Here is a 19727-nt window from a genome sequence, read left to right as displayed (position 1 = left end):
GCCCAAATTCACTCCAGTATGTAGGAAGTGAAGGAAACGGCCCAGATGGAATTCTTCCGTAGGAGCATTCTTGGTCTCACACCAAGAAACATATTTTTGCCATATACGGTGATAATGTTTTGCTGTTACTTCCTTCCTAGCCTTTATCAGCGTAGGGATAACCTCAACCGGAATGCCTTTTTCTGCTAGGATCCGGCGTTCAACCGCCATGCCGTCAAACGCAGCCGCGGTAAGTCTTGGAACAGACAGGGTCCCTGTTGCAACAGGTCCTGTCTTAGAGGAAGAGGCCACGGATCTTCTGTGAGCAGTTCCTGCAGATCTGGATACCAGGTCCGTCTTGGCCAATCTGGAACAATGAGGATTGTTCTCACTCCTTTTCTTCTTATTATCCACAACACCTTTGGTATGAGAGGAAGAGGAGGAAATACATAGACTGACCGGAACACCTACGGTGTCACTAGGGCGTCTACCGCTACTGCCTGAGGGTCTCTTGACCTGGCGCAATACCTCTGTAGCTTTTTGTTGAGGCGGGACGCCATCATGTCTATCTGTGGCAGTTCCCACCGACTCACAATCTGTGCGAAGACTTCTGGATGAAGTCCCCACTCTCCCGGGTGTAGGTCGTGTCTGCTGAGGAAGTCTGCTTCCCAGTTGTCCACTCCCGGAATGAACACTGCTGACAGTGTGCTTACATGATTCTCCGCCCAGCGAAGAATTCTGGTGGCTTCTGCCATTGCCACTCTGCTCCTTGTGCCGCCTTGGCGGTTTACATGAGCCACTGCGGTGATGTTGTCTGACTGGATCAGAACTGGTCGGTCGCGAAGTAAGGTCTCCGCTTGACGTAGGGCGTTGTATATGGCCCTTAGCTCCAGGATGTTGATGTGAAGACAAGTCTCTTAACTTGACCAAAGACCCTGGAAATTTCTTCCCTGTGTGACTGCTCCCCAACCTCGGAGGCTTGCGTCCGTGGTCACCAGGATCCAGTCCTGAATGCCGAATCTGCGGCCCTCCAGAAGGTGAGCACTCTGCAGCCACACCAGTAGTGACACCCTGGCCCTGGGGGACAGGGTGATCAACCGATGCATCTGAAGATGTGACCCGGACCACTTGTCCAGTAGGTCCCATTGGAAAGTCCTTGCATGGAACCTGCCGAAGGGAATGGCCTCGTATGACGCCACCATCTTTCCCAGGACTCGAGTGCAATGATGCACTGACACCTGTTTTGGTTTCAATAGGTTCTTGACCAGAGTCATGAGTTCCTGGGCCTTCTCTATCGGGAGATAAACCCTCTTCTGGTCCGTGTCCAGAATCATGCCCAAGAAGGGTAGCCGTGTTGCTGTAACACTTTCAGTGAAAGAGATATGCTGTTCAGCAACTGCTCTCTTGATCTCGCTTTTCTGAGGAGATCGTCCATAGGTACGCCTGATGAGGTGGATAAATGGGGACATGAAGGTACGCATCCTTTATGTCCAGTGACACCATAAAATCCCCCCCTTCCAGGCTTGCGATGACCGCTCTTAGCGATTCCATCTTGAACTTGAACCTTTTCAAGTATAGGTTAAGAGATTTTAATTCAATATGGGTCTGACCGAACCGTCCGGTTTCGGGACTACAAACATGGTCGAATAAGAATCCCTTCCCTTTTGAAGGAGGGGAACCTTGACCACCACCTGCTGAAGATACAATTTTTGTATTGCGTTTAACACTATTTCCCTCTCTTGGGGGGAAGATGGTCGGGCCGATTTGAAATACCGGCAAGGAGGCACCTCTTCGAATTCCAGCTTGCAACCCTGAGACACAATTTCTATTGCCCAAGGACCCACCTGGGAGTGAACCCACATGTGGCTGAAATTCCGAGGACGTGCCCCCACCGGGCCCGACTCCGCCAGTGGAGCCCCAGCGTCATGCGGTGGATTTTGCAGAGGCCGGTGAGGACTTCTGTTCCTGGTAACTAGCTGTGTTGTGCAGCTTCTTTCCTCTGCCCCTACCTATGGTAAGAAAGGACGCAACTCGGACTTTCTTGTTTCTTTGTGAACGAAAGGACTGCATTTGATAATGCGGTGCTCTCTTAGGCTGTGAGGGAACATAAGGCAAAAAATTTGACTTTCCAGCTGTAGCTGTGGAGACCAGGTCCGAGAGACCTTCCACGAACAATTTCACACCCCCTGTAAGGTAAAACCTCCATATGCCTTTTTGAGTCGGCATCACCTGTCCATTGCCGAGTCCACAGGACCCTTCTGGCAGAAATCAACATTGCATTTATTCTAGAACCCAGTAGACTAATGTCTCTTTGAGCATCTCTCATATATAGGACAGCGTCTTTTATATGCCCCAGGGTCCATAATACAGTATCCTTATCTAGGGTATCCAATTCCTCAGATAAGGTATCCTTCCATGCCGCTACAGCACTACACACCCAGGCCGACGCAATTGCCGGTCTTAGTAAGGTACCTGAATGTGTATAAATGGACTTCAGGGTAACCTCCTGTTTGCGGTCAGCAGCATCTTTGAGGGTAGCCGTATCCTGGGACGGCAGGGCTACCTTTTTGGATAAGCGTGTTAAAGCTTTGTCCACCCTAGGGGAGGATTCCCATCGTAGCCTATCCGTTGGCGGGAAAGGATACGCCATAAGAATCTGTTTGTAAATCTGCATTTTCTTATCTGGAGATTCCCAAGCTTTTTCACATAACTCATTCAGTTCGTGTGAGGGGGAAAAAGTTACCTCAGGCTTTTTTCCCTTATACATATACACCCTCGTGTCAGGGACAGGGGTTTTCTCTGTGATGTGCAAAACATCCTTTATTGCTATAATCATATATCGAAGGGATTTAGCCAATTTTGGCTGTAACTTTGCATCATCGTAATCGACACTGGAGTCAGAATCCATGTCGGTATCTGTGTCAACAAATTTGGGATAGTGGGCGCTTATGAGACCCTGACGGTCCCTGCGACAGAGGGTCAGGCACGGGTTGAGACCCTGACTGTCCCAATGCATCAGCCTTGTCAAATCTTTAATGCAAGGAATTAACATTATCATTTAAAACCTTCCAGATATCCATCCAATCAGGTGTCGGCGCCGTCGGCGAAGACACCACATTCATTTGCTTCCGCTCCTCTCCCACATAGCCTTCCTCATCAGACATGTCGACACAAGCGTACCGACACACACCACACACACACACACACACACACACACGGAATGTCCTTTCTGAAGACAGTTCCTCCACAAGGCCCTTTGGAGAGACAGAGAGAGAGAGTATGCCAGCACACACCCCAGCGCTATAATATCCCAGGAATAACACAGTAACTTAATGATAACCCAGTAGCTGCTGTATGTATAGTTTTTGCGCCTAATTATGTGCCCCCCCTTTCTTTTCAACCCTCTTCTACCGTGTATCAGAGGGGAGAGTCCGAGGAGCTTCCTCTCAGCGGTGCTGTGGAGAAAAAATGGCGCTGGTGAGTGCTGAGGGAGAAGCCCCGCCCCCTCGACGGCGGGCTTCTGTCCCGCTTATACAGTAATTTTGGCGGGGGCTCACACATATATACAGTGCCCAGTTGTATATATGTGTACTTTTGCCAACATGAGGTCCCAAATGCTGCCCAGGGCGCCCCCCCCTGCGCCCTGCACCCTTACAGTGACTGGAGTATGGGGGTAATTCCAAGTTGATCGCAGCAGGAAATTTTTTAGCAATTGGGAAAAACCATGTGCACTGCAGGGGAGGGACAGATATAACATGTGCAGAGAGAGTTAGATTTGGGTGGGTTATTTTATTTCTGTGCAAGGTAAATACTGGCTGCTTTATTTTTACACTGCAATTTAGATTGCAGATTGAACACACCACACCCAAATCTAACTCTCTCTGCACATGTTATATCTGCCTCCCCTGCAGTGAACATGGTTTTGCCCAATTGCTAAAAAATTTCCTGCTGCGATCAATTTGGAATTACCCCCTATGTGAGGTGTGTGGAGCAATGGCGCACAGCTGCAGTGCTGTGCGTAACCTCTAGTGAAGATCATGAAGTCTTCTGCCACCTGTGAAGTCTTCTTTTCTTCTCATACTCACCCGGCTTCTATCTTCCGGCTCTGCGAGGGGGACGGCGGCGCAGCTCTGGGACGGACGGCGAGGGTGAGATCCTGCGTACCAATCCCTCTGGAGCTAATGGTGTCCAGTAGCCTAAGAAGCAGGACCTAGCTTCAGAGTAGGGCTGCTTCTCTCCCCTCAGTCCCTCGATGCAGGGAGTTTGTTGCCAGCAGAGCTCCCTGAAAATAAAAAACCTAACAAAATACTTTCTATCAGCAAACTCAGGAGAGCTCACTGAAAAGCACCCAGCTCCTCTGGGCACAGTATCAAACTGAAGTCTGGAGGAGGGGCATAGAGGGAGGAGCCAGTGCACACCAGGAACTAAATTCTTTCTTAAAGTGCCCATGTCTCCTGCGGAGCCCGTCTATCCCCATGGTCCTTACGGAGTCCCCAGCATCCTCTAGGACGTTAGAGAAAATATATTTTTTACAATATGTTCTAAACTTAATTGAATAAAAAGACAAGTTAAGTGATTAATTCCATAAATGAAATAAAGACATTATGCTCCACTAGATTTTGTTGTTTTATGGCATATAAGCATTGTTTTAGCTAACAAAAATGAATGTGCAATTGATAAGCGCATAGGGGTATATGCAATTGCGGTCGAATTCCCGAAAATGTCGAAAAACTGGAAATTTTCACCAAGAAAAAAAATTCGACAGTGCAATTCAGTACTTTTCGTCAAAAAAACGGACTTTCCAAATTCGACTTTTTGAAATTCTACATTTGTCAAATTCGACATTTCTGCAATGGTACAAATGCGGCAATTCGACAAAAGTATATTCAATTGAAGATTGTAAATTCGACAACAGTGCTTTTAGACAGTAAATTCGTAATTTTCAATCCGCCACACTTTGCTGGCGGAATCTAATAAAAAAATTTATAAACATGTTTTTTTTATTGGTAATAGCATATCTATTTATATTAGAAGGGATTAGGTACTTGGTTTGTCTATTTTGGAGGCACAAGTATTATTTATATATTTTTAAAAATATTATTATTATTTTTTTTTTAATGGAATGGTAATAATCTGAAAAAAAAAAATGCGTGGGGTCCCCCCTCCTAAGCATAACCAGCCTCGGGCTCTTCGAGCCGGTCCTGGTTCTAAACATCAGGGGGAAAAACTGACAGGGGATCCCCCGTATTTTTAAAACCAGCACCGGGCTCTGCGCCTGGTGCAAAAAATACGGGGGACAAAAAGCGTAGGGGTCCCTTCGTATTTTTTACACCAGCATCGGGCTCCACTAGCTGGGTAGATAATGCCACAGCCGGGGGACACTTTTATACTGGTCCCTGCGGCCGTGGCATTAAATACGCAACTAGTCACCCCTGGCCGGGGTACCCTGGAGGAGTGGGGACCCCTTCAATCAAGGGGTCCCCCCCCTCCAGCCACCCAAGGGCCAGGGGTGAAGCCCGAGGCTGTCCCCCCCCATCCAAGGGCTGCGGATGGGGGGCTGATAGCCTTTTGAAAAATGAAAGAACATTGTTTTTTCCAGTAGTACTACAAGTCCCAGCAAGCCTCCCCCGCAAGCTGGTACTTGGAGAACCACAAGTACCAGCATGCAGGAGAAAAACTGTCCCGCTGGTACCTGTAGTTCTACTGCAAAAAAAATACCCAAATAAAAACAGGACACGTACACCGTGAGAGTAAAACTTTATTTCACACATGTCGACACACACATACTTACCTATGTTCACACGCCGACCTCTGTCCTCTTGTCCAAGTAGAATCCACGGTGTACCTGAAAATAAAATTATACTCACCTCAATCCAGTGTCCTGTGATTTGTAATCCACGTACTTGGCAAAACAAAAAACGAATAACCGGACCACACGGACTGAAAGGGGTCCCATGTTTACACATGGGACCCCTTTCCCCGAATGCAGAGACCCCCCGTGACTCCTGTCACAGAAAGGTCCCTTCAGCCAATTAGGAAGCGCCACTTCGTGGCACTCTCCTGATTGGCTGTATGCGCGTCTGAGCTGGCAGAGAGCGCATCGCACAGCTCCCTCCATTAGTTTCAATGGTGGGAACTTTGCGGTCAGCAGTGGGGTTACCCGCGGTCAGCCGCTGACCGCGGGTGACCTCACCGCTGACCGCAAAGTTCCCACCATTGAAAGTAATGGAGGGGGCTGTGCAATGCGCGTCTGAGCTCAGACGCGCAGAGCCAATCAGGTGAGTGCCACGAAGTGGCGCTTCCTGATTGGCTGAAGGGACATTTCTGTGACTGGAGTCACGGGGGGTCTCTGCATTCGGGGAAAGGGGTCCCATGTGTAAACATGGGACCCCTTTCAGTCCGTGTGGTCCGGGTATTCGTTTTTTGTTTTGCCAAGTACGTGGATTACAAATCACAGGACACTGGATTGAGGTGAGTATAATTTTATTCACAGGTACCCCGGATCGTCGGCGACATTGGAGACGCGGCAGTCGGAGGGTCAACATAGGTAAGTATGTATGTGTCGGCATGTATGAAATAAACTTTTACTTTCACGGTGTGTGTCTCCTGTTTTTATTTGGGTATTTTTTTTCCAGTAGAACTACAGGTACCAGCGGGCCCGTTTTTCCACCCGCATGCTGGTACTTGTGGTTCTCCAAGTACCAGCTTGCGGGGGAGGCTTGCTGGGACTTGTAGTTCTTCTGGAAAAACCAATATTCTTTCATTTTACTCAAGGCTATCAGCCCCCCATCCGCAGTCCTTGGATGGGGGGGGGACAGCCTCGGGCTTCACCCCTGGCCCTTGGGTGGCTGGGGGGGGGGACCCCTTGATTGAAGGGGTCCCCACTCCTCCAGGGTACCCCGGCCAGGGGTGACTAGTTGGGTATTTAATGCCACGGCCGCAGGGCGCTGTATAAAAGTGACCCCCGGCTGTGGCATTATTTGTCCAGCTAGTGGAGCCCGGTGCTGGTGTAAAAAATACGGGGGACCCCTATGCTTTTTGTCCGCCGTATTTTTTGCACCAGCACCAGGCGCAGAGCCCGGTGCTGGTTTTAAAAATACGGGGGATCCCCTGTCAGTTTTTCCCCCGAATTTTTAGAACCAGGACCGGCTCGAAGAGCCCGAGGCTGGTCATGCTTAGGAGGGGGGACCCCACGCAAATTTTTTTTTTTTTTTTTTACCGTTTTTACCCGTTTTTTAAACATTTTTAAAAATCTAATCAAAATCCGTCAAATCGTCCGTTTTTCGACAGCAGGACTGTCGAATCGTTTTTTTATTTAATATGTTGAATTCCGGCACCCACCTGCCGGAATTCGACGGTCGAATTGTGTCGAATTAAAAAACGGGCGAGAAATTGCCGCGATTCGCCGGCAATTGCATATACCCCATAGACTTGATGATAGCAAGCAATCATTTTCTAGCAGTCATTAGAGGAGTCCAGTTTGAAAAATAAAATCAAGTGTCTGGTTGCTATAGGCAATATGTTTCCTTGTGCAATAATTTCATGAAACGTCCCATATTGTCTGCTGAGAATGTTATTTCTTACAACGCCAATAAAATCATACAAATGATTACACTGGTAAAACCACAATTTTCTCACATTGCACCTCATGTGGTATTATATATGTATTTTATAAGCGGATTTAAAAAAAATGGTCATAGAATCTTTCTATCACTCATAGTTTTAAAGGTCCGTCCTCGTTAAGAATATACTTTATGATATTTAACCCATTTATAGAGCATTTAGGGAGTTTTTTTTTCTTCAGTAAAATTCCACTGTGTTCTTTAATTATAATTTAGGAAGATTAGTATAAATTAGGCAGCGTTCAGAATGACAAACAGCTGAGTCGCATTCTGCTGGATGATGCATTTTGGACATGATGAGTGGTGCTATCCAATTAGCCTCGATAAGCTGGCGCAAGCCGCTGCTATTTGGGGTTTTTGTTTCACCTGCCTCAAGCAGGCAAAACAAAATCCCCAATAGCAGCTCCGTTTTCGGGGCTGCGGCTGCAACACACAGGTTTCCATGAACCTGTGTGTTTTTATGTTTTTTTTTTTTTTTTATGGGCGATCTGATTGGATAGCCTGTAAAAGAATATCGGTGAAAAATTGCTAAAAACCTGATGCATTATCATGCCTATCTGGATACCCCCCTAACCAAGTAAACCTTAATTACTAAGGGGCTGATGTATGAAGCAGTGAATACAGTTGAGAAGTTGATCAGTGGAGAAGTTGCCCATAGCAACCGAAGAGGATCAGTGATGCACAGATCAATGAGGCGCTCTTTGCAGGACCTCAAATAAAAGAACAGATTGAAGATGAGTAGTCAAGGATGATCATGGCGAATGGTTCCACCAGGATACTTCCCTAATAAAAAAGCGGTATTAGGCCAAGTGCAGTCCAAGTATGCTTGCTGGCTATTGTTGGACACTTAGAAGGGATGTACCTGAGACAAAATACAGCAGAAATACTATACTTCTATATTTTAAGTGAGTTATTCATTTACTAAGTATGTATTGTTAATAAACGTAATATTGTAAACTTTAATTGGGTGCCACTCAAAATCCTTAAATTATAGAGACATTCTAAAACGATCACCTATATTCACTCTTGTGACAAAAAGTAAGACACATTTGGTTAACCAGTGTGATCTGTACACATGTATACAAAGAAATGAGCAGCAACACTCCACCTGCTAATGAGCATCGCAGTAATGACTGGCTCCCAGCCAGAGTGCAGAACAATTCTTGTTGCAGGATGTTTTGAAGCCACCACAATCCATATTGGGGTTAGTGCCAGGAAGAAAGATCCAACCAAAGGGGAGATAAAGGAATATGAATCTAGAAAACAGAAATATAGAGTAAGAGACTATTGAATACAAAAAGGAAATAAGCTATATCCAGCAACTGGAGTTAAATATAGTATTTCCTATTCAGCTAGATTGACTGAAGGTACGGAATCCAACATATTACAAGTTCCAACCTTATATATCAGTGAGTTTTGAGGTGGTGGGCATTGATTTGGGGTAGTGGGTGAGTGCTCATAGAGGTAGGTGCGAGACCATAATTGTTTTATGGCAAAAGGGGCATTTAAGACAAAATGAAGGGTTGCCTAAAAGTACACTGATTTCCACAACAGTAGAAAATCAATGAGTAAATGAAACTAGAACCAGAAAATACATAATTCTAAATCCTATAGGTTCCAGTGCACATTGGGGGTCATTCCGAGTTGTTCGCTCGCTAGCTGTTTTTAGCAGCCATGCAAACGCTATGCCACCTCCCACTGGGAGTGTATTTTAGCTTAGCAGAAGTGCGAACGAAAGGATCGCAGAGCGGCTACAAAATCATTTTGTGCAGTTTCAGAGTAGCTTCAGACCTACTCAGCGCTTGCGATCACTTCAGACTATTCAGTTCTTGTTTTGACGTCACGAATACGCACTGCGTTCGGCCAGCCACGCCTGCGTTTTTCCTGGCAAGCCTGGGTTTTTTCGAACACTCCCTGAAAACGGCCAGTTGACACCCAGAAACGCCCAATTCATGTTAATCACTCTGCGGCCACTAGTGCGACTGAAAAGCTTCGCTAGACCATGTGTAAAACTACAATCGGTCGTTGTGAAAGTACGTCGCGCGTGCGCATTGCTCCACATACGCATGCGCAGAAGTGCCATTTTTTTTCATCATCGCAGCGCAGCGAACATTTTCAGCTAGCGATCAACTCGGAATGACCCCCATTGTGTATGCTCCAATCTTCTTGTTTTAAGACATATCATGGAGATGAAATGGATGTTGATTTTTTTGTTAATTTACCAATGTACAGTATACAAGTTAATATTTTTTTTATTTTATAGCGCAATACTATTCACATTACTTATAGGTCTCCAATCATAACCAAACACTTCTGTGAAACCAACTCAGAATGAAAAAAATACAGATAAAAAACCCTGTCAGAAGAGAGGACCATTTGCAAATAAACAGTAATTGTGCCTCACAGATGTTATGGTGCCCACAAATGGTGTTATCTGTGCTAGGTGTGTATACTGTTTGTGCTATGCGATTTGAACTACACCCGAATTTGACTACACTATAAAATGTAATGTATGGGGGGTGTGGCCTGGCCAGCAAACTGAGCAGAAGGGTTTTACAAGAGCTCCTGAAAACCCTTCCTATAGAGACCTCTAAAGCCGCTTATTTAGCCATAACACCGGCCTCTTATCACACTGTAGCCCTGCCTGGACCCACCTCATCGAGGGGTAGCGACTGCGGAGCCGGGGGACCCTTTTAAGGGTCACTGCAGGTTGCGGCCTACCCCTCTCTGTGAAGCCGGGGACTGGAGTAGTAATCCCCCCCTCCCAGATCCGACACTCGGCCGAGTGTTTTGCCCACACCAGGGAGCTAGAAGGCAGATACTGTATCTACCTGGAGCGGGAGACAGCGGGACACGAAGGAGACACAGACGGGACACGGAGACGGCAACCCCTCAGACCTGCACGTCAGTGAAGTGAAGACGGAGACGGAGGCCCTGGGTACCCGCGGTCCGGACGGAGGCGACGGCTGGTAAGCTTTGAATAGTTTGCTAGTCCCTCGCTATCCGGCGGCCCTGCGGCGCCCGAGGCACCTCTCGCACTGCCACCCGCTAGCACCCAGATACTACAGCCCACGACGCAGGCCCAATTGGCAAGGCCTCGGCTCCCCACACGCACAGACCGGGGATTAAAGTTTTGAGGAGGCCCAGTCACGAGTTCCGGGACCGGAACGAGAATTCGGCAGGCCAAGGTGAAATCACCCTAATACTGGGCACATTTTATTAAGTTATCCACCAGCCTTTACCTGCACTGAACCCCCTGGAAATACCGGGTGGCTGTGGATATCGCCACCTGACACCCAGAGTTGCAGCCACAGCCTCCCTCCCCCAGAGGGTGAATATCAGCAGCACACAAAATACACAGAGTCTCCCTGGTTATCCCTGAACCTCTTCACGGAAGACCCTGACCGCCGGCTGGCCCGGGCTGGGAACCAGGAATCACGGGACCAGGAAAGAAGTAAACGCCCTATGGCCCTGCTCGACTCTCAAGTGCATATCGCTTGATTTTACAGGAGCACGCAGGCATACACCCGCCGCTAACCAATACAATATATAGGGTGCGAACTCCCCTATGAAGATGATGCCCTTCTAACAACATGACTGCCCCGCCGTCGCTTCCTGCCTGAATAACCACTCACCACGGTCATCCTCTCTTTACCTATATGATCTACTAATCCCTCCAGGGACATCTCGACATGCCTCCAAAGAAATCGAAGGGGTCTAAATCTGCTTCACAAGTGAATTTCTTTGGGTCCTCCTCCTCCGGTAAGAAGAAGACTCATACAACACTTTCCTCGCCGAATTTGGCTCAAACATCTCAAGCAACTTCATTAATATTAAGCAACACGGCCCATGCCGCACAAGCTGAGATGGACTCCTTAGATGGCCCGGTCACGCTACGATCAATCCACTCCCTGCTAGCCTCTTTCAAGTCAGACATTACATCTGAGCTTAGATCCAATATACAAGCCCTCCGCGCTGATATTTCTGAAATCGGTGACAGGACAGATCATATCGAACACAAGATGGAGGAGCTAGTAACATCACATAATGACCTGATTTCTGCACATGACGCTCTCCTAGACGAGGTCGCTATCATCCGAGACAAAACTACAGATTTGGAGGACCGCTCACGTAGGAATAATATAAAGATAAGAGGCATTCCTGATGATGTTCAAAATGCTGACTTATATGGATACGCCACAGATCTTTTCCACAAATTGATACCTGACGTCCCACTACCTGACCTCCTGATTGACAGGATTCATAGACTCCCGAAGTCTAGACAAGCACCAGCTCAGGCCTCCCGGGACACACTTCTCAGGGTTCATTTTTTTCACACTAAGGAAAAGATTCTACGAGCAGCACTGCCCGCTTCAACTACGGCGACTTGCCTGGGCTCTCTCCAACTTTTCCAGGACCTGTCTCCAGCGACCATGGCCAAAAGGCGATCATTCTTCAACATTACATCAGCTTTACGTAAAGCTACGGTTCAATATAAGTGGGGTTTCCCCACTAAACTGATCGTGCTACGTAATGGCATAACCACCGTCATCAACACACCAGAGGAGGGAGCTAAAACTCTGGAAAAATGGGACATTCCTCTCGACATGCAGCCTGTCCCCCCAGCTACATCACCGAAACGGATTGCCCAAGACTGGACACTAGCCCCGGGCTGAGAAACACTTGGGAATACCCATATAACAACCATATGATAATTACTACTCAGGTTTTGTTTTTTCCCATGCAGGCTCATTAGTAGCTATATTTCATTATACTATAGCCAATACTTTGAGTCGGATGTTTCGATGTTTTTGTTTAAACTTAGATAGAAGTAGACCTGTCTATGCTTTAAATAGACAGCAAACGCCATTTCCTATAATCCTAGGATGACCTACACTTGTTTAGTTTTTTTTCTTTTATTTACCATATCCAGTATTGTGATTGATGATTATATGTTAAACATGTTCTGGTTTGGAGGCGACGGTGGGAAAAGTTGGCTGGTATGCCACCCACCCACACCTGTCCGTCACGATACCCTTGTGACGGGATATCTGGCTCCTTTATGGATGCCATTTCTGTTTTTTTTCCATGTTTTTTCTCTTGTTCTGTCCTCTACCCCCATATTCTTTTCTCTTCTGATGTTGACTATATTTTAATCTTACAGGACTGTGCCGATATGCATGAAAAATGGATGCATGAGTCACTGACGCTTTTAGCCATGCTATATATCACCCCCTCATACCCTCCCTCATGGCCACCTTTCTAAGTCTTAATGTTAAGGGGCTTAATTCACCTAATAAGAGGCGTCTGGCCCTAAAATACTTTACAGATCAAAAAGCAGATATAGTAGCTATACAAGAATCCCACTTCCCACTACACTCCCCCCCTCAGTTCTCCAATACCAACTACCCGGTTCACTATACCTCTTGCGGGCCGTTCAAGAGGAACGGTGTCGCTATCCTCTTCCATAAATCGTGCTCTTTCCAATTGGAAAATAAATGGGTAGATGGAAATGGTAGATACCTGATTCTAGTGGGGAAGTTACGAACCAAACATGTAACGTTGGTCTCCCTATATGCCCCTAATTCTAACCAACCCAGATTCCTGAAATCCTTCTTTCAAAAGCTATACAGTGTCAAGAAGGGAGCGGTTTTCCTGATGGGTGACTTTAACCTAGCCCCTGACCCCAATCTTGATAAATCCTCGAAACTCGACAAACAGTCCGCTAACGCAGCCAAAGCACTGGCTTCCTCCTTTTCACACCTACTAGCCGAATTTGACCTATATGATGCTTGGAGAATCAGGAACATAGGGGCCAGAGACTATACATTTTATTCGGCAGTGCACAGATCCTATTCTAGGATCGATTTGCTCCTGACGGATAAATGGACATTACAATCAATTCCCAATGTCAAAATACTGCCGATATCATGGTCAGACCACGCGCCATTACTTTGGACTTGGTCATACAAAACACATACCCCAGCACCACGCCCCTGGAGACTACGGGACTACATTTTGAAAGATGAGGACGGAGTCTCTATATTACGAGAGGCCTTGTCTTCCTATTTAGCCACAAACAGTCCCGCAGATACCTCCATCTCCAATCATTGGTGTGCTCTTAAAGCAGTCCTGCGAGGTGCAGCTATCCATGCTTCAGCTCATATAGCACGTCGAGACCGGGAAGTCCAGTTGGCATATGAGCTGGAGGTGACGACGCTAGAAACCAAACATAAACAATCCCCTACCGATGATGTCACCCTAACGTCTCTAACTGAAGCAAAGAAGAAACTAAACAGTCTTTACTTCTTACACGTACAAAGAGCTCTCTCTAACCTAAAGCAGAAATACTATACATTAGGCAATAGGGCGAGTAAATTATTGGCGCGGAAACTCAGAGGGAAAAATATTATCAATAGAATTAAATACTTGACAAACTCAGACGGACCGCCGTCACTGAACCCTAAAGACATTGCAAACCAATTTGCCTCCTATTATAGGAAGCTATATAACCTCAAACAGGACCCACTAACCCCGCAACCTTCCTTGCAGCTTATACGGTCTTTTCTAGACTCCATTAACCTACCTTCCATTTCCCCCGAGGATGCCTCCACACTTTGTACACCCTGGACTGAGAGAGAAATTCAGTCTTCCCTGAAAGCCCTTAAAAAAGACAAAGCCCCTGGGCCGGACGGGTTCATTAATCTCTTTTACATCACATTTCAAGACTCACTCTCCCCACTCCTCCTTAATCTGTACAATGATGCTTCCTCTAACCCTTTTCCTAGAGAAATGTTGGAAGCACGGGTGATAACGATTCTCAAACCAGGCAAGAACCCATCCATCTGCGCAAACTATAGACCCATAGCACTTTTGAACACAGATATAAAGATGTATGCCAAACTACTTGCAAATAGACTGAACCCGCTGATTCCCGCATTGGTTCAACAAGATCAAGCGGGCTTCACTATAGGACGCCAAGCCTCTGACAATACCAGGAGAGTCTTCTCCCTTCTAGAGGCCCGCTCCATGTCGAGGGAGCCCTTATTGTTGCTTTCACTAGATGCGGAGAAAGCTTTCGACAGGATTCACTGGGCATACATGTCAGAAGTTCTTGCCAGGTTTGGGTTCACGGGACAATTCTTACAGAACGTCCTACGCCTATATATGTACCCCTCAGCACACGTTTTTAGTAACGGGTTCCTATCCGATACTTTCCCCATCACCAACGGCACTCGCCAGGGATGCCCACTGTCACCATTAATTTTCATTTTAGCCATAGAACCCCTAGCAGAGAAAATTAGAGCGTCCACCCTAGTTAGCGGAGTCTACATAGGTCCCACACAACACAAGATTTGCCTGTTTGCAGATGACGTCTTGTTGTTCGTAACTAAACCTGAAATTTCCCTCCCAGCTATTCACGATATCTTGCAAGACTACTCCAAAATCTCCTACTATAAACTGAATACGGCTAAAACAGAGGCATTGGCATTTGATATTGAACCAATCCCACTCCAATCTCTACAATCTACATATCCCTACGCCTGGCAGGACTCTTCCATCCAATACCTTGGGATTAAGATTCCTTCCAGTTCTCATCCTACGGTGGAGTGTAACTACCTTCCTCTCTTGGCCCAATTCCGTACCCTCACCAAACAGTGGACGAACTACGAAATCTCATGGCTGGGGCGCCTTTCATCAATTAAAATGATGCTCCTCCCTAAAATCCTTTACCTCTTTAGAGCCATACCTTACTTAGTACCGCTTACTCTCCTTAACAAATTTTATGCTGTCATGTCTACTTTTATATGGAAGGGCAAAAAACCCAGGATAGCTAGAAACCGTCTCTTTAGATCCAAAAATAAGGGGGGTCTTGCATTTCCTAACCTTGAGCTATATCAGCATGCATGTTTACTTGATCAGATAAAGGACTGGCTCCAGACTGACCCCATAAAACCATGGGTGAATATAGAAAGTAATATGTGCACAGGATTCCCTCTCCCAGATTTAATCTGGGTCAAACCATCTCATAGACCCCCGTCTACCAAACTTATAAGGAGTATAGCTAACTCTCTTAAGGTCTGGGACAGACTAGTTAACAACCTGGACGACTGCCCGCTTCCCTCTACGCACTTATCCATTTTAGCAATTTCCAAAATACTCCCAGACCTACCAATACGGAACTGGCAGGAGTTAGGGGTTAGACAGATCAAAGATTTGTATGATAAATCAGAGCTGAAAACCTTTCAACAACTACAAACCCAATATCTGATACCAACAAAGGATTTTTACAAGTACTTACGTATCAGACATTGGACTGGGGCAAATATGCCAAACCCTCTCATCCCACCAACCCCACCCCCATATATTTTAAGTAACCTTTCCTCCATACAGCACAAAGGTAGTATATCTCGGTGGTATGTTACACTCCTCTCCCCACTCAATGACAAGAAACTACATGTTCAAACACGGTGGGAGGCGGAGTTTAATATCTCTCTGACTGACCAAGATTGGGAAAATATTTTTATGAACATCTTTAAAATGTCTAGGTGCATCAACCACACTGAAATGATGTTCAAACTGATACATGGTCTATATCATACTCCTGATAGACTCCATAGGATCTGGCCAGATTCCTCTAAATTTTGTTGGAGGCAATGTGGATCAGAGGGCACTCTAACCCACATATTTTGGACATGCCCAGTTATCAGACCATTGTGGATAGAGATCTTTGGGCTAATTGAAAAGATCACAAAGGTTACCCTCCCCCTCCGCCCCGAAATTGTCTTTCTACAGTACTTTCCTCCTCATATACCCCCTGAATACTCTTATGTGATAGGCCATATTCTCATAGCTGCCAGGGCCGCAATTGCGCAGTATTGGAAAAGATCAGACCCCCCACGCTTATCCAAAATTGTAACGTCAATACAGCACAATTGTGAAATGGAAACTATGAGCATTAAATATTCTCTAGCTCCCCAATCTCCTCTACTGAAATGGTTACCGTGGTTAGAGTATTACTCATCTGGCTCTACCCCCCGGAACGCCTTGGCGGGCAATAGATGATGCATAACCCATTTTTCCCAATTTTTATTTTATTTACTTTTATATTTAAGTTTACATACTGTTTAACCAAAATACAAAGAAATATGCGCAGCCCTCCTACAGGGTCCCTGAACGACCGATGGTCAACATCCCCCCTATTTTGCACTATACTCTTTACCTATCTCTTCTCTTACTCATTTTCCGCACTTCTTCTTTACTTCCAACTCTTAAGATCTTAATTTAAGTATTAATACTACTTTACAAATACATAGAATGATTATCGGACATGCAGCTACAGTATCATTGCTTTATTTTTGTTTACATAACGTTATGTATGTCCTGTAATGTAAAAAATTCTCTAATAAAAATTTCTTCAGTAAAAAAAAAAAAAAAATGTAATGTATGCAAAGTAGTACAGAAATACCTACCTGCACATACATTTTGCCTTGCGATATGGACTACACGGTAGTGCGCATTGCATGGGAAACTAAACATGGTGCAATGTGAACTAGACATTATGCTATCTGAACTAAAAAGATCAAATAGCATGCGATAATCGCACCGTGTGTGGGCACCATAACTTCTTCAGCAGAGCGAAAAAACAAACTGACATGTGGAGAAAATTAAATAAGAGTATTTAGTACATCTCAGAGAGTAAAGCAGTTTCTTCTCATTAGCAGTACAGTTACACCAGTCATCAATGTGTTACCTGCTTGGGGAGGGAGCCCAGGTGTCTATAGTGTAAGCACTTCTCACAGATGATTATGATGTACTATTAATGTTATACATTGTCTGTGTCTAATCAGTAATAATGCTCAGTTAAAGTAATGTATTCTCCAGAGACTTCAGTCTCTGATCCGTAACTAAACTTGGTTGGCAGGCTACTCGTCAAAGGGTATTTATTCCAAACTCAGAAGGGACACTATATTTTGTAGGAGGCAGCAATCACAATGACTGAAGCAAATGGATAAAAAACCGCTGAAGCTACAGTTCCAAATAAATTATTGGGGATGATCCCAGATTTTAAAGATTTGTCCACTATGCTAAGTGTTAACTTGTTCAGTGTTCTGGTGCAGCTCTGTTAAAAAGAAAATATATTATCTACTCAAACTATTGCTTCTCCCACATTTTCAGGACTGTGGGGCAGATGTATTAAGCCTGGAGAAGTGATAAAGCAGTGATAAGTGGAAGGTGATAGTTAGAGATGAGCAAGTTCGGATTGACTCGTTTCTTAATGCCAGTTCGGGTTTATCCTGATTTTTCTTATTGGCTATCCAAAACACGTGACATCCGTGAGCCAATAAGATGCCATTTTAAGATCTGAGTAAATCTGAGTAAAACCGAACCCACTCATCTCTAGTGATAACGCAACAGCCAATCAGCGCCTGTCATTTTTCAAACCGTAATGATTGGCTGGTGCATTATCACCTTTCACTTATCACTTCTTTATCACTGCTTTATTGTCACAACTGAGGGCTGGTGTTGACCAGGAGTGGCCTCAGTTGTAAGGGCTGGTGTGTATACAAACCTGGGCGGCAGTATAGGACTTCTAGACATACAGATAGATTTGTTCCACCAATGCCCGAAGGTGTGACCACGACAACAAAGATAAAATTAATGTATATTTATTCAGCACAGTTCAGATGGTACACGGCAGTAGCAGTAGTAGAATATGAGAAATGATGAAAAACAGTGCACAGTTCCACTGAATGCAGCCATAAGGGAGATGTCCTTAGGTGTGGTAAACACAGCAAGACTAGCTTGAGGGGTTAGGAGATGGAAAGTCCTTTCACCACACCTATATGCTGAAATAATAAGATGGAGATATGAACTTGTCAGCAGATGTTGTACAGAGGCTGAATGTACTGTAGAGTAGATTGTACACGTAGACTGCCGGGTTTGCCGGTTGGAACCGGTGGATGGAGAATTGTTGAAGAAGTGCAGATGAACCAGTGTTAACAGGAGGAGGGTTGAATGACACTGGTAACGCTAGGGATCGGTGATATTGAAGAATAGATGACTGAACATCGATGGTATCAATGAAACCGATGGCGGAACATTGATGGTACTGTGAAGCTGAATACCGCTGGGAGCCAGGCGCTGGAAGAGCACTGTCAATAGCAGAGAGCACCGAGGACACTGTGAAGTCAGGCTGTACCGCAAGGTGGTGATTGGTGTGGGTCTCAGATGGAATTAAGACACAGGAGCTGGAATACCTGGAACTTGATAATCAACCACAGAGAGCTGAGACAGGTTAAACCGGTAATGACAACCAAAGCACTGACAACTTCCTGGTTCAGGATCAGTCCCTTTATACCCTTTATACTCTCAGCAGCGCAAGGATTGGATGGGCAATCAGGCAGTGTTCAGCAATGCAGTGGATTGGTGGAAATAGCGTCATATGATTAGAACCAACATGGCTGCGCCCATACTGGTACTTGGAGGGAAATCTGTTTTGTAGTACCACATGGAGTCTGTAGTAAAGGCGGCAGCGGCCACAGAAGCCAATGGACGCCAACCCGCGCATCAGACACACGGGACCGGCGGCAGAGACCACAGCGGGTGAGAAGCGTCACATAGACCCGTCTGTGCACTTGAATTATAATGATGGGGCAGAGGCCGCAACTAACAGGAGACGCCATGCAGAGCTATCTGAGCACTAGAAGCACAGAAATGGCGGCGGAGGCCGCCGCGGCTAGTAACACCATCCTGACAATAAGAGTTCCTTATGACAGCATCTGCAGACTGGCAGGGAGGAGACTTGAAATGAGGATATCAGCAGCATGACTGAGACCCGGCCCTGGAACGCTGAGCCAGCCTCCGGAAACACCTGAAAGGTAAATATTTGTGTCCTGTAAACCAAAGCGGAGACTGCAGAAGTGTCAGTTGCCATTACACTACTGGCCTGGCCCCTGTGCATGATCAAACCAATCCAGACAGTGAAAGCAAGTCTGCCAATCTGTCACTCTCTGCCAGCGACGGCTCCTACTTACAATTAGTAGGGGGGTTGCCGTTATCGCTGTGCCCTCAGATGAAAGGAGACTGCCGAGTCTGGGACTCCAGGTCAACAACAAAAAGGTC

General features: G+C 45.9%; 1 protein-coding gene across 5 annotated transcripts in view; it reads right to left on the bottom strand.

Moving 5' to 3' along the window:
• Nucleotides 1-19727, bottom strand: part of SLC41A2 (solute carrier family 41 member 2) — a 264977-nt gene that overhangs the window by 96303 nt on the left and 148947 nt on the right. For all 5 annotated transcript variants that reach the window (XM_063927763.1, XM_063927765.1, XM_063927766.1 and 2 more), the window contains one exon: nucleotides 8710-8857. In XM_063927763.1, coding sequence (XP_063783833.1) covers nucleotides 8710-8857 — 148 coding nt within the window. The remainder of the gene's footprint in view (nucleotides 1-8709; nucleotides 8858-19727) is intronic.

This window comes from Pseudophryne corroboree, chromosome 6 (assembly GCF_028390025.1).
Source record: "Pseudophryne corroboree isolate aPseCor3 chromosome 6, aPseCor3.hap2, whole genome shotgun sequence".
In the NCBI taxonomy this organism is placed as follows: Eukaryota; Metazoa; Chordata; class Amphibia; order Anura; family Myobatrachidae; genus Pseudophryne; species Pseudophryne corroboree.
This window is presented reverse-complemented; position numbering and strand designations above follow the sequence as displayed.